The sequence below is a fragment of the Montipora foliosa genome, chromosome 9 (genome assembly GCF_036669935.1).
Source record: "Montipora foliosa isolate CH-2021 chromosome 9, ASM3666993v2, whole genome shotgun sequence".
Lineage (NCBI taxonomy): Eukaryota > Metazoa > Cnidaria > Anthozoa > Scleractinia > Acroporidae > Montipora > Montipora foliosa.
The window spans coordinates 19,191,656-19,206,358 of NC_090877.1; the positions used below are offsets into that span (position 1 = coordinate 19,191,656).

Genomic DNA, 14,703 nt, shown 5'->3' on the forward strand with positions numbered 1-14,703 from the left:
CGTCTACATACATATGTAGTATTCAAAAAACGAGATCCTCTAGTATTTCAATAGGTGATCGTGTCTCGTTTCCGGAATTTCGATTTTTTCAAGGGCAGTGCTGAAGATAGGAGAAAGCATTTTTGTTGCGCGATCACGATTTGTCAAACAATTTTGAGATAAACGCGAGAAAACAGAAAGATAATTGGCGCCGCATATCCATCTTGGGTCGAAGCTACGAAACCACTTGTGGTCAAGCTACAAAACTAACAAAGACTTGCCTTTTTATAAGCTTTTAACTTTCGCTTTTTTTCTACCACATGTGTTTTAAAGGTGTATATCTTCGAATTACCCAGCAATTAAAACAAAGAGAGAGAATTTAGTTTTTTTTTTTTTTACATGTATCACTCCAGGGTAACCAAGAATCATTCAGGTAGTCAAAACGTTTAATTTATGGTTGTTGATTTTAATTTATGTTGGTTGATGTGGTCACAAATCTATGGCTCTCTTAATCACACGGCGGCCATGTTGAGTCCCGAGGGATTGAAAACTTTTGTTTTGCGCATGCACCGAAACTCGTTCCCAAACATTTCACCTCGAGGCTCAGGGTACGAAATCTATTGTCTATGGCCAATATGGCCGCTGCGGGAATAAGGCCCATTTCTACATCTTGAATATCTTAAGATCTCTCATTAGAAACTCTACTGATTTGATCAGCACTATACATCATTGTGTAAATAGTTCACCTCAAAGGAAAACTGAAGTCATCTCGTTTCTAAGGAAATGAACCCACAATCGCCAATAAAGGGCGTGGTTTGCTCTCTCATATATTTTGCTCAAGTCTGAAAAAACTACCGACCTCTAATGATGCATCCGTTATTCTCGTTGAAATTCACTTGTACTAATATTTAGGACAAATCTCTCCTCTTAATAGCGGTGGTAATAAAAGGAAGTTGAGCACTGCTATATCTCTTGTTGGTGACCCCCCGGTAGTATTCCTAGACGAACCTACCACCGGCATGGACCCAGTAGCAAGGAGATTATTATGGGATGCATTATCACGTGTTCGGGCAGAAGGACGGTGTATTGTAATAACTTCGCACAGGTAAGTGCTGGAATGCAGCCAGAAATGCAAGCTAATGGTGCACATTTATTTCGGTAGGCTTCACAAAGCGTCCTCTAAGTATTCCTGCCATCTCCTTGATCCTCATGCAATGATCATGAAAACTAGACTCTCGACATAAATGGCATCGACATTTAAATGAAGTTTACTTTGGATCAATCGTTGTCAGTCACTTGGGTTTGTAAATTCTTTCGTGTTCTCGTGGAGGAAACCCTTTTTAATTTGTTTGGTTGGTCAACTTTCTTCGCCTTCTCCGAACTTGTTTGGATTACTTTAAAACTGTGAGCAGCATACGCTGTGGTTTTTGCAACTCGTTCTCTACCTTGAATAAACGATTATCGTTAATTTGTAATTTGCTATGAATTTACTATTATCGTTAATGTAGAAGACTGAAAGCTTGATATGGATTATCGGAAATTGTCATATTATTATTTAGTAGGACTCGCACCTGGGAATGTTGATTAACCCCGTCACCTAACCAATTGACCACCACACTGCTAGCTGCTGACTCAGGGACAATATTTTAAACACTATTTGATAATGCTGTATCGTCACTCGGAAAGAAACAATATTAAACACTGCAAAAGGTCGGTTTCCAAACTTCATGACAAAGCTAAACATTTTAAAATCAAAGCTTATGCCTAATAATTCTTCAGCAGCGATATTCTATGGGGGACTTAAATAAAGCAAAGTTTCATCCTTCCTTCCTTTTACTCTCCTCTTTCCCTCTCCACTTCTCTGTTTATGGTGGGGGTGGTGTGGTTTGTACGTAAATTGTTATTTGACTAACTATCTCTATTTTGTTATGACCCTTAAAATCACTGGAGCTTTCTTCTGTTATCTGTAGCATGGAAGAATGTGAAGCGCTATGCACTCGACTGGCAATCATGGTAAACGGACAATTCAGGTGCCTGGGAAGTCCACAACATCTTAAAAACAAGTTCGGAGAGGGCTACACGCTTCTTGCACGAGTGTCAAGCACTAGTCCCGACACGAGACCGCTGAAGCAGTTCATAGAAGGGTCATTTCCTGGCAGCGTGTTGAAAGATGAACACCAGGGCATGGTCCATTATCACATACGCGACACCAATGTATCGTGGGCTCAGCTGTTTGGAACAATCGAAAATGTCAAGTTGAACTTCAACATTGAAGATTATTCTGTTAGCCAGACCACTTTAGAGCAAGTGTTCTTGAATTTCGCCCGAGGACAAAGAGCAGAGGACGAATGACCAGACTCGTTCAAAGGAGCATATTAAATAGGGTAATTTTTATGTGCTTTTGTAGGAATTAATCATCGGATGACGTTTTCCTTTGTGCAGCAGATTAAATTTTCGACTGGAAAGGAACTCACAAAAACAAGTCAAGAATGTTTGGAGAGCATTACAACATCTGAACGTCTGTCACATTTTAATGTGGCTAGTCATCCACGCGTATTTTTAAATTTTGAAATTCTCACATGTCGCCTTGTAGAACTTACTACGGTGCTAGTAACCCCTCACATTTTCTCCAATTATGTGTTGACACAACCCCATTTGGGCAAATTTTCTGATCAACACCATCAAGTAAAATTGTCACTAAGACTGAATTGCCACAATGAGTTCTATTCTTCATATAAAGTGATTTACAATAGAAATAGTTATGGCAGGTATTCGCCTGAGTGGTGTTTTAGCTCTTGTGGAACACTCTATCTCATTGGCTGTATAGGGGAATCGTTGTTTATATTTTTTTTGCCCCGTTAGCACAAGGCTATCACTTTCAAATCAGTCAGCCGAGCCCGGACTAGAGTAAAGTACTGAATACTGAAAGTGCGTTGCATAATGAGCTCTCTGTGAACATTTGAACGCGATATACCTGATAATCTCTGAGCAATGATGCTTTAAAAATTCGAAATTTTCTAAAGAATGTGTGGGATCATTATCGTCTTTGCCACCCAATAATTTATCAGTTTTTGATGCCTAATAACTGGCTCGTTGTCAAAGCTAAAAGGCTTAAAACTGGAGATTTAACTGAGTTTAACAAGTTCTTTTACCTTTTGAAGTCAGTTTGTAAAACTCATGTTGCCTTTTGTTAACAAACCCGTATGTTAATTAAACAAAATGTAAATTTTGACGTCAGCAAAGATTCCCTAAAAGGTGGTTTGCACGTTTCGTCATTGCCGCCCTGTTGAATGAAGAGAGAATGGTTGCAAACCACTTATTGTCGATTATTCTAGGTTCTTAGTCTTATCATGTTTGTTTGTTAACCAAAACAAAGAAAGTGGTTGCAAAAGAATTGATCTTAGTCTGGGCGCCAACATAGCTGCTGTGACGTCACGTGAAAATCAAGGAGGACGTTTTGCAAACAAAATCCACCGTCTGTTGTTCTATAGTTAATGTCGTACGAGCTTTAGGGTCCTTTTTTCTAATTAAAGCTATCTCGTTTTGTGGCGTTCTGGGTACCTTCTTTGTTGCTTAGGGTGTGTTTACCGAAAATCCCACTGATATCAATTCCATACCGACATTGCTTTCGAGCAAGATTACGTCAAGTTGTTACTGCGGCTCAGCAAATGTGTTTTTAGATCAGGCCAGACCATGTGCAAAATGTAAATTGGGCGAATGAATTGCCAGCAGACGAAAACACAATTGATGCGCTTGCCCCTCAATCGCTTCTCAGTGCACTTGTTAACAGACGCAGTGCCCCCATCTCCCCATTGAGGCAGCATCGTTTTTTCTCTTCTCCTGACTCCACATACTGATACATATACATGCGATTTACTGGAAGTTTCTCCCGTGATCTCTCTCTGTCTACCTTGATTACATCGTAAAAAAATAGACCACGTTGGATATATCAATATTCACACATGGCTACGAGACTTTATGGTTAAATGTGATTATTATTTTGTTTAGAAATCTCCCTTGAGACTTGTGAGACAAAGAAAACAGAACTAAGCCATGAAATTTGACCATAAACCTCTGTTTTTTCCTCTCCTAAAAAAAATCAACCAACGATTTTATGAGTTTATTTGATTTTCTATACAGTGTCCCCAATCAGTGCACCAGCGCTAAATACAGCTGACACTCAAATAAAGCTCAACATTTTTATTTTATTTTATTATTTAACTACTTGCAAGAGCGCTACAACATGCATCCCAAAAAGTGTTGTTCAGATATTGCGGGACATTCTTGATCTCTATGAGGTCTTTGGTGCAAGCAAAATTATTTACTTCATAAACACTGCATTGTATGTATAGGAAGTCGTATGAAACGCGAGTGCATTTCGTAACTTATGAGCAGCGAATTGGTCTTGAAAGTTCTAAATTTGCAAAAGCCGTAGACGAGTACAAGACTTCGCGAGTGACCATATATCTCGAAATGCACAGAATTGCTCCCGTTACTGTGCTTCCATAGCAATTTCCGTATTTACACTCTATAACTTCTATCATACTCTATAACTTATTTATGCCGACATCATTCGCCACTGATCAATCAGAAGGACGATATTCTGTTGAGCATATAAGAAATATTTTTGTTGAAATTGCTGTGTCTAGAACTCCTTGGAATCGGAATACCAACTTTGTCCGTGATTTCTTCTTCCCGCCCCAAATGACTGCCCAGGCTGGTACCCCTGGGTTACCGTGGTTGAAAGATATTTGCTCAGAAATGAGATTTGAAACGCGGGTTAATTTGAGGCCAGCTGAATTCGATCCAAAAGGAGGTTTGAATCTAAAGTGAGTACAAACCTAGAACCATACTAGATGGATTTTTAAGAGTAAAAATAAAAAAAAATGCTATTAAAAGTGGAATAGAAAACAAATCTGTTTCCATATCTTTGTTAAAAGTCAAATGAAGTAATATATAGCACGAAAAGTCACAAATAAACTCGTTTATCCGTATGAAACCTCGTTTTGATTCTTACAGCCAAATTCTTTGTTGCGCAATGCGCGCTTTCAAAACTTTGATTCACTTTGGTTTTTCTGCTCCATCCGTCGAACAGTGGGCACTGCGCCAATCAGGATCTCGTCCTGTTTCACCTAGTGCAGTCGACTGGCTTCCGTCGCGAAGACAAACGTCGCGACAGAAGCCAGTCGACTGCACTAGACGAAACAGGACAAGATCCTCGTTGGCTCAGTGCACACGGTTCGACGGGTAGAGCAGAAAAAAAACGATTCCACAAAGTGCCATTAAAGAATTTTGCAGCTGCCATTTTGTATAGCAATCGCAAACACGATGAAAAGGAAAAGCTCCCTTGACACGTTCCTCTAAAAAAAAAACAGTAAGCAAAAGTTATATTTAATAAACTGTCAATGATATTTTACTACTGAAGGTACTCTACCGAATAGCTAAAAGTATCATTCATGGAGTTGATTCTAATATTATTTTAGCGACAATACTGGAGCCAGTTCTGTTGGTGAATGCGCTGAAGCCGAATGCAATGAAGCTACAGAAAATCTAGAGCCTCCCGCTAAATCTCCGAATATTACACGTAAGAAGCATGAATTGAAATATTTATTTGTATGTATTATTTTCATACTGATAGACCTGGAATGTCATATCATTGAAAAGGAAAAGTTACCTTCGTATCTCGTCGGGATGCATATCAATTGGGAAATTAGCAAACGTTAATAATAATAATAATAATAATAATAATAATAATAATAATAATAATAATAATAATAATAATAATAAATGTATTTAGTTTGTGGATAGATGTGCGCAGTTAACATTTGATGTGAAGTTTAATCCGCTCCTTTCCAGTTCAGTTCAGTTCAGTTCAGTTTATTTTGCCATTTCATTAAAAAATACACTCACAATTCTGAATTTCTTGATTAAGTGAATTGTAAAACTGAGGTCCTCGAAAACGAATGGAAAATCTACAAATGTTTGTTCGACAAGGGAAAATATAAAAGCAATTAAAATCTCTAGTATTATATATGAGTGTCTTTGGTTTGTAAGAGTAAACATATTATTAAACGTATTGGGAAGCAAGCCTTTTATATACAGAAACATAAACTTAGCAGTTTGAAATAAATAAATATCATTAAATTTCAAAATTTGATGATCTCTGAAAAGATTGTCAGTGTGGGCATGGAAAGGAACATTTGAAATAATTTTTAGAACTTTTTTCTGAAGCGTAATTAATTATGCGCTTAAGATTGGTTTGATAAGTCGATCCCCACACTGTAATTATACAGTAAATTAGGTAAGGGTAAACTAAACTAAAGTACAGAGTACGTAGGCTCACTGCAGAAAGGCAAAAGCTTGATTTATATATGATACCGACAGACTTCGAAATTTTTCTAGAAACATTTAAAACACTACCTCTTTAGTCTGTGCGATATCATGATTGTTTAAAACAACAGATATATCAAGTGTTTCCATTTGTCATAGACACTTACGATAACACTTGCGGTCATGAAAACCTTCGCCTGCTTGACTTTGCAGACCCGTCCAATCTTATACAGCACGAGGTGTTGTTAGACCTGTGTGACCTGCCTAGAACCACTGGATCAGTTATAGCCACAACAATACGGGATAGCTTAGAAAGGCAGAAGGTAGATATTGCCAATTGTCGTGGTCAGGCGTATACGACACGACAGTGTCAATGAGTTCTAACAAGAAAGGAGTACAAGCGGAAATTGCTAAGTATGAGCCAGACGCAGAGTACCAAGGTTGATGTCTCCATTCTCTAAATCTCGTTATCTGTCATGCATGTCAGATAAAATCAGCGCAAAATATGATGGATTGCTGTCGTGAACTCTACAGTTTCTTTGACAATTCTCCGAAACGACAAAGCTTCATGAATATCGTCATTGATTCACATTCTCCAGAGAGAAAGAAACGAAAGTTGAAAAACTTATGAAAAACGAGATGGGTCGAGCGACACTCAACATTTGAAACCATCTTCGATCCGTACGAGTACGGAACCGGGATAACACCCCAGCAGAGTCAGTCGCAGATTTCTGGAAGCGGGCGGTGGCAATACCTTTCCTAAACGTCATCTTCTCGGAACTGGAATGCCGATTCAGCAAGGAAAAGCAGGTACACTATAAGCTTTGTGCTCTCATTCCTACAGTAATCGTTACCAAGTCATCTGAAAGAACAGCAGAACTTGCCAAGGTACTGCAAGGGAAGTGGGAACACTTGCTGCCAATCTCATTAGCCTCTGAAAGTGAACTCTTTCGTTGGAACAGTTATTGTGAGTAGCAGGCGTTAGACAATGTCTCTGTAAGATGCTTTTTGTCAAAACAGCATGTCCGGGAGCTGCTCAAGATTCTAGCTGTACTGCCAATAGGCAGCACGGAAGCGGAGCGATCGTTCTCCTGTGTAAGAAGGGTACATATGTGGCTTAGGAGCACAATGATACTGAAAGGCTTCCAGACTTAGCTGTGATTAGGATGCATTGCCACAGTGTTTGCATCCATCGCGATCAGGTGTGCGACAAGTACATGGCAATGCATCCAAAACGAATGATGTCAGCTTCCCTCCTCAGTCAATAATCAGGTTGTAAGTATGGTATTCTTAGTTTAGTGAATTTGGAGGAAACATCTTGTAACAAGACACACTAATAGTGAAGTTGTTTCGTCGTTCAAATTGAGTTCTTTCGGTTTCGGCCATTTGACTACAGTAACAGTAAATACACCGATGCTGCCTCTTTAGGAACGGACCATCAGGTATTTTAAGGGGGGGGGGGGGGGGGTGGGTTTGATTCAGGTTTTTGGTCTCGCGCGATTTTTTTCTTAGAGTAGCATTTGTGCTATATTTTTTCGTAAGCCATGGCTTTTCTTTTTTTTTTTTTATTTTCCCCATTCAGGGGAATGCAGGCCCCCCTTAGAATATCTAATGGTCCGTTCCTTATCCACCCCCTTTTTAAAATCCTGTATCCGCCCCTGGACAAGTCTTGTTATAGCGTGATTTCACTGTATGTACGAGTTGGATTTGCCATGTTTAATTCAGCTAAAAGGATTATACGTCTCACTATACACGATTTCATCTCCCTGGCCTCGAGCAAAGTTAACAAACACTTGTTCTAGGGTAGTCGGTCCCACATAATAATCATCAATGTTGAAATTCCACTTGACTCTTTCAATTGTACCAAATAGCTGAGCCCACGTTACTCGTCTGTTGCATACGTGGAAGTAAACCATGCCCTGATGCTCGTCTTTCAATACGCTACCAGGAAACCATTCTGTCATAAACTCTTTGAAAGGTTTCGTGTCCGGGTTATCACCAGATATCCTTGCTGTGATTGTATATCCTGGACCAAATTTGTTCTTAATATGATGTGGACTTCCCAAACACTTAAGTCGTCCGTTGACCATAATGGAGAGTCGAGTGCACAGAGCTTCACACTCTGTCATACTAGGAAAAACAAAGAAAATTCAAAGCCTTAAAAGATTTCAAGGAATTCAATTTATTATGTGTAAATTGTGGCTTACGTCAAAATATAAATGACCAGTTTCAGTGTTAGCTTCTATTTTGGACGTGCCCTTGATAGGAAAGATCAAGATGTAGAAGGGATGAGATTTTAACGGATACCTTTGCCATACTTAAAGAATTTGTTCTTCGATTGTTTCTTCGATGTCTTGTGGGAACTATACACAGATTTCTCAATACACGAAAATGCTTGGTCCAGTTGATGGAGCATAGGTTTCTGTGCGCGAGTTCTTCAACTCCGAGCAAAAACAAAACTCGGGGTGGTTCATTTGAGCATACTGTAGCCGGTGCTTGACAAAACTACATCTCAAGTCATTTTGGTTCTGGCCAACCCTTATGTACAAATCTGAGCTGTTCTTTGTTTGAAAGCAGTGTACAGAAGGCAAGGACATGTACTAGGGAGAAAGCATTGATATAACTAAAACATCTCACTTCTATAACGTTATTGAGGTAAACCTCGGTCTAACTAAGGCCTGGTTTAACATAAATGACATCTTCAAATGGTTTTACCATGTGAGGAAGCCCTCGGTGCATGTTCTCGTTTTTAACAGGAACGTTTTCACCAGGAGCAGATAACTACCCACACCTTGATCCCGTCTGGCCTCGTGAGCACAATCTGTAGAGCAAGAGTGTCGTGGGATCACCGGCTCCACCCTGGTCAGAGGTTTTCTCTTTTCTTATGCGCGCCCATTTTCATGTCTAAGGCATCACTCACTCTCTCATAGTTAATTCTTAATATAGACGAAGGAGAGAACTGAAAGATCCTTGCACTTATCTGGACTTGCAATTGCAATTGTCGCTTTATAGACAAGCGACAGTGGCATTTTCCACAATTGATAAAAATAGATTATTACAAAGCATTGTGGGTTTGAAATGGGGACAAACATCACTAAAATGTCTTGTCTTCGTCCGCATATCAATCCCATAATCCTTTGGGCGCTAGATCGTGACGTCAATCGAAAAAAAAATGCAAGTGCGAAAATCACTCAGTTCTCTCATTCGTCTTCAACCTGCATTTCAAATATTCATTTCATTCCAAATATAGAATTAAATATTATTTAATTGATAATCAATAACTTAATCAATCTTAAAAGTAATTAAATTATTACCGAATTAAATATAGTAACCACAGTTTCCTGTTTTCAACTGACGTACTAAACTCATTTTACTTCGCTTGCTACACTTGCCTTTGTGTCGTTAACAAGATGCCGCCTCCTTTAGCTTGATAACGTGATAGAACATTCCAGAACAACCTTCTTGCTACTGGGTCCATACCCTTGGTAGGCTCATCCAATATCACCACTGGAGGGTCTCCTATCATAGCTATAGCAGCACTTAACTTGCGCCTGTTACCTCCACTGTGAATGAATGGATAATGATAAAAAAAAAACACATGTCGATTAATAACGATAAGGTGATACAATTGAAAAAAAAAACATTCAGTGGTATTAAAATATTTCTTTCAATAAAAGGTGAATATTTTTAACTTCAGGCCATTTTTCACTTGTCCTTTTCTTGAGATTGATGACAGGTGAAAAAAATGAAAACAGGAGTTTGAGTTTGAATTCAATTCGCTTCGGACTCTGCGCGTAACGATTTAGTGAAATATTAAGAGTGTAGAAGCGAAAAAAACAACGCAATTATTGCCCACTAACACCTGTGCATTGTCTTTGATTTATTTCTTGGATTGTGATTGCAAATCCACCAAGAGCGATCTTTAGATTGAAGGAGGCGTACAAATTGTACCAGTTTTCTCTTATGAGAATGCGTATGAGGTTTTGAGATCAAATTTTGTCTTAGTGCACATACTCAGTACCGAAGCTCGCTGCCCCAGTTGTACTCGCGCTCCAATCCAAGAAATGCTATTATTGTCTATATTTTTTACGCAAGCTATGCAGTCGAAATTTTAAACTGAGCAATTGTTTTATTATTCCGATATTTGATATTCACCGTCGCTCTACTCTTCTAATTACAAACTCTGACAACTTCGCCAGTGCACCAGAATCTAAAGTAAAAGTAATAATAGCAACCATATTTAACGCCGATAACTCGTAACAGCAATTCAACTGACAAACCTGAGGTCGACGGTGCGCTCATTTTACTCCCCCCTCGCCATCAGTGCTCCGTTTTACGGGTATTTAAAGCTACTCAAGCTACACAGAACGGAAAGAAGTCGAAACAAGGATGTGAGATCCGGGAATCGCACTGACCGACTGTGCCATCCTCGCTCCTCAATCTTGCAATGATATTAGCCAACGATTATAAAAAAACGAGGTTGGGGTTTTATTCAACCGGGACTTTACTGTAAGATAAAGAACACTTCTGATGCACAACAATCAAGTGAACATTCATAAATACCTGAGTAAACTAGTTACTTTATCCGCGTGGTCTTGTAGCAGCAATGCTTGAATGAGGTCTTCAACAACATCCGCTATAATGGTTTCCGGTAAGCCTCGTAGTCGCGCGTACATGGTGAGCAACTCTCTTCCGGTCAGCTGATCAATTAAAGCATTGCTCTGGGGGCAATAACCACAATGCCTTCGAATCTGCAGACAAGCAAACGCATTAGAAATTTCGGAGTTATGTTGGAAGTATTAATATAAATTGTTATGGAATTGCAAGTTGTTAAAACTCATCGGAAATTGATATCACACTGCTTTTCACAGCCTTCAATTTCATTTGATTTAGTAGACCACCATGTGGGGTGGTCGTGGGTTTAAATTCCACCCGGACGAACACTCCGGGACTTAATAACTGAGGAGAAACTGCTTCCTTTGTGGCAACATCTGTAAATGGTGAGAGTTTACAAGCTTCTCGCTCAAGGACTATAATCCGAACTGTCGCTTCATATGTTCATATAGCGCTCTGAGCCACACAACATTCACAAGGTGTATGGCACTTGGCAACCGGTGTGGTGCTCTGTCCATGTTAGGAACACACTGTTATTTCCAGCTTTGCTCTTTTCTATGATGCCCATCACTTTCTAGCAATTGGCTCAGTGTTGCATAAAGATTTATTTCGGCAAAAAGTGGTTTTATAGCCACTAAAACTACCGTTGCTCTTGGGTAAAGATCCATTGCTTTCTATTCTTTTTCTGCTTTGTTGCCAGGTGTTTGCAGTGTTTGCAGGGTTCTTCATTGTGAAGAACTCCTGTTAGCTTAAAGTACATTTGCTTCCTAAGCAGGAAGGAAAAATAGGGATGGTGGAGTGGTTAGAACATTCGCGCGCGCCTCTAACCAACCAATGTGGCCCGTGTTCGATTCCCAGAATTAGCATCACGTGTGGATTGAGTTTGTTGGTTCTCTTCGAGAGAAGGTTTTCTCCGGGTACTCCGGTTTTCCCCTCTCCTAAAAAACCAACCTACGATTTGTTAGTTTTTTTCTTTGAATTTATTTCTGTACAGTGTTCCCATATAGTAGTACTCAGGCTCCCCGGCGCTAAATACAGTTGACACCTCCGTAAAGACTATCGTCGTCATCATCATTATCATTACCTAACTGTCGAATGCATTTTGCTGTTGATGGAGATGAATCTTTTCGCTTAATGGTCGTCTCGACATAAAGAAAAAACAGTATGAGCTTTTGAACTCTTTGATGTAGTAACTGTCGATTTGTCATGTACAGTAAGAATTTACATAACATTATAGTACTTACCTCAGTGGTCCCGGATGTTATAGCCTCTTCGCCGGTCAACATGCAGATTGCAGTTGTTTTGCCAGCGCCATTGATTCCCAGGAGACCAAAACACTCATTTGAAGAAACTCCAAAGGATAAATTGTCCACCGCAACCAATGGCGGACCACCTACGATGTCAAGTTAACTAAATATTAAATTGTCCGGTTATAAAGCGCGCGAAAGCAAGTGCTACATCCTTCATTGCGCATGAGCAGCTTGTGCCAGCTAAAATACTTGAGGAACAAACGTAAGAAAGAGGAGTATAGGAGTATGAATGTATGTTAAATGACACTGTCAACAGAATAAGGCATATAAATAACCCACAAGGCCGCAACAGGAGCAAGGATGGCACAGTCGGTTATTGCGCGGCCTTTGAGCAAGAGCTTCCAAGTTCGATCCCCGGTTCTTACATCCTTGTTTCGACTTCTTTCAGTTCTTTGTAGCTTAAGTAGCTTTAAAAACCCTTGAAACGGATGACTGATGGAGAGGGGGAGTAAAATGAGCTCACCGTCGACCTCAGGTTTGTCAGTTGAATTACTGTTACGAGTTATCGACATTAAGTAAGGTTCTTTGCTTTGCTTTGCTTTGCTTTGCTTTGCTTTGCTTTGCTTTGCTTTGCTTTGCTTTGCTTTGCTTTGCTTTGCTTTGCTTTGCTTTGCTTTGCTTTGCTTTGCTTTGCTTTGCTTTGCTTTGCTTTGCTTTGCTTTGCTTTGCTTTGCTTTGCTTTGCTTTGCTTTGCTTTGCTTTGCTTTGCTTTGCTTTGCTTTGCTTTGCTTTGCTTTGCTTTGCTTTGCTTTGCTTTGCTTTGCTTTGCTTTGCTTTGCTTTGCTTTGCTTTGCTTTGCTTTGCTTTGCTTTGCTTTGCTTTGCTTTGCTTTGCTTTGCTTTGCTTTGCTTTGCTTTGCTTTGCTTTGCTTTGCTTTGCTTTGCTTTGCTTTGCTTTGCTTTGCTTTGCTTTGCTTTGCTTTGCTTTGCTTTGCTTTGCTTTGCTTTGCTTTGCTTTGCTTTGCTTTGCTTTGCTTTGCTTTGCTTTGCTTTGCTTTGCTTTGCTTTGCTTTGCTTTGCTTTGCTTTGCTTTGCTTTGCTTTGCTTTGCTTTGCTTTGCTTTGCTTTGCTTTGCTTTGCTTTGCTTTGCTTTGCTTTGCTTTGCTTTGCTTTGCTTTGCTTTGCTTTGCTTTGCTTTGCTTTGCTTTGCTTTGCTTTGCTTTGCTTTGCTTTGCTTTGCTTTGCTTTGCTTTGCTTTGCTTTGCTTTGCTTTGCTTTGCTTTGCTTTGCTTTGCTTTGCTTTGCTTTGCTTTGCTTTGCTTTGCTTTGCTTTGCTTTGCTTTGCTTTGCTTTGCTTTGCTTTGCTTTGCTTTGCTTTGCTTTGCTTTGCTTTGCTTTGCTTTGCTTAAAACAGCATCGATAGGTTATGCATAGAACTGTCCTCTTTCGCTTACCGACCCGATCCCTGCATTGATCTATCACTTTTCTAGGATGTATTGACCACTAGTAGAATCGAATTAAACAGAACTTGAACTTACAGCTTTTTGCCGCAAACGTCTTGGTTAGCTCTTTAGTAACAAGCACGTCATTTGCGTTTCCTGACGCCATAATTCTTGTCTCTTCCGCTAAGACGTCGTTGTCGGCTTGGGAACACTCGGCGTTCATAGTTCTTGCAGGAGATCGCGTACAAGCTGGTATCAACTTATACTCTATGAATAGCAGAAGAGCAAAGAAAACAAATCCTTCACAGGTCAATGCTACAAGGTACCTTCCAATACCAGGATTGTCCCAAGCAGCATAATTCTGTTGAAACTGTAACCTACAAAGAAATGGTCTTAATTAATGAATGATATGTGGACTATTTTATAATACTGGATCATTTAAATATGCGAAAGATTGCGATTTCAGTCGTGCAGAAAAGATGTTCGACTAAAAGCCATGCTTGAAAAGAGCGGGAAACATTGTATTGAAAATGGAGTTCTTCCCCAGAAAGAGCATCCTTTATATATTTTCCAGCGCAATTAAGATTATCTGTAAACTGTAAGCTCTAATTTTGGTTGCCATGATACCGTGCTAATTTCTTCCACCAAATAATGCTGGAAATACTCAATACGAAGAACGGAGTTTCAGTCTCAGTGATTGTTTAGAAGGAAACAAATTGAAACTGGGACAAGCCTGTATTTTCGTGTCATGCTTAAGGTCCCTTATGACTGAAATCTGAATGAAAAAAAGCTTAAATGAAAATGCGATATGTGTTTCGACGACGTGACCAGTGGAATTTGGAACACTAAGCCGGAATTGGGGCCAGAGGAATTAGTCCCTTCACAAAATCTCAGAAGGAGGTCTTCGCCACCTTCAAATAATTAGGGAGCTTATGATTAGACGAGGTTTGCACGAAGGCGCCGTTGGTTTGCCCAGAATATGCTCTTAAAATATGCTTGCCCAGAATATGCTCTCAAATGCGATACTTCATTTATCAGGCAAAATAACTTGGAGCATCGAGAGAAACTTTGACAGCTCACCTCCCGTTC

At 39.7% G+C, this 14,703-nt stretch overlaps 2 protein-coding genes and 1 pseudogene across 3 annotated transcripts in view; 2 read left to right on the forward strand and 1 right to left on the reverse strand.

Moving 5' to 3' along the window:
* LOC137969432 (phospholipid-transporting ATPase ABCA3-like) overlaps window positions 1–3,553 on the forward strand; it is a 34,720-nt gene extending 31,167 nt beyond the window's left edge. The window contains exons 17-18 of the mRNA XM_068815655.1: window positions 914–1,084; window positions 1,950–3,553. Coding sequence (XP_068671756.1) covers window positions 914–1,084; window positions 1,950–2,331 — 553 coding nt within the window. The 3' untranslated portion in view covers window positions 2,332–3,553. The remainder of the gene's footprint in view (window positions 1–913; window positions 1,085–1,949) is intronic.
* A 1,130-nt stretch (window positions 3,554–4,683) lies between these two features.
* Window positions 4,684–7,685, forward strand: LOC137971547 (uncharacterized; annotated as a pseudogene).
* LOC137970484 (phospholipid-transporting ATPase ABCA3-like) overlaps window positions 7,591–14,703 on the reverse strand; it is a 29,916-nt gene continuing 22,803 nt past the window's right edge. The window contains exons 15-19 of one of the 2 annotated variants that reach the window (XM_068817001.1): window positions 13,711–13,991; window positions 12,168–12,316; window positions 10,873–11,060; window positions 9,702–9,872; window positions 7,591–8,439 (exon numbers count right to left, since the gene is read on the reverse strand). In XM_068817001.1, the coding sequence (XP_068673102.1) occupies window positions 8,031–8,439; window positions 9,702–9,872; window positions 10,873–11,060; window positions 12,168–12,316; window positions 13,711–13,991 (1,198 nt within the window). In that variant the 3' untranslated portion in view covers window positions 7,591–8,030. The remainder of the gene's footprint in view (window positions 8,440–9,701; window positions 9,873–10,872; window positions 11,061–12,167; window positions 12,317–13,710; window positions 13,992–14,703) is intronic. The other variant, XM_068817003.1, reaches the window with a different exon arrangement.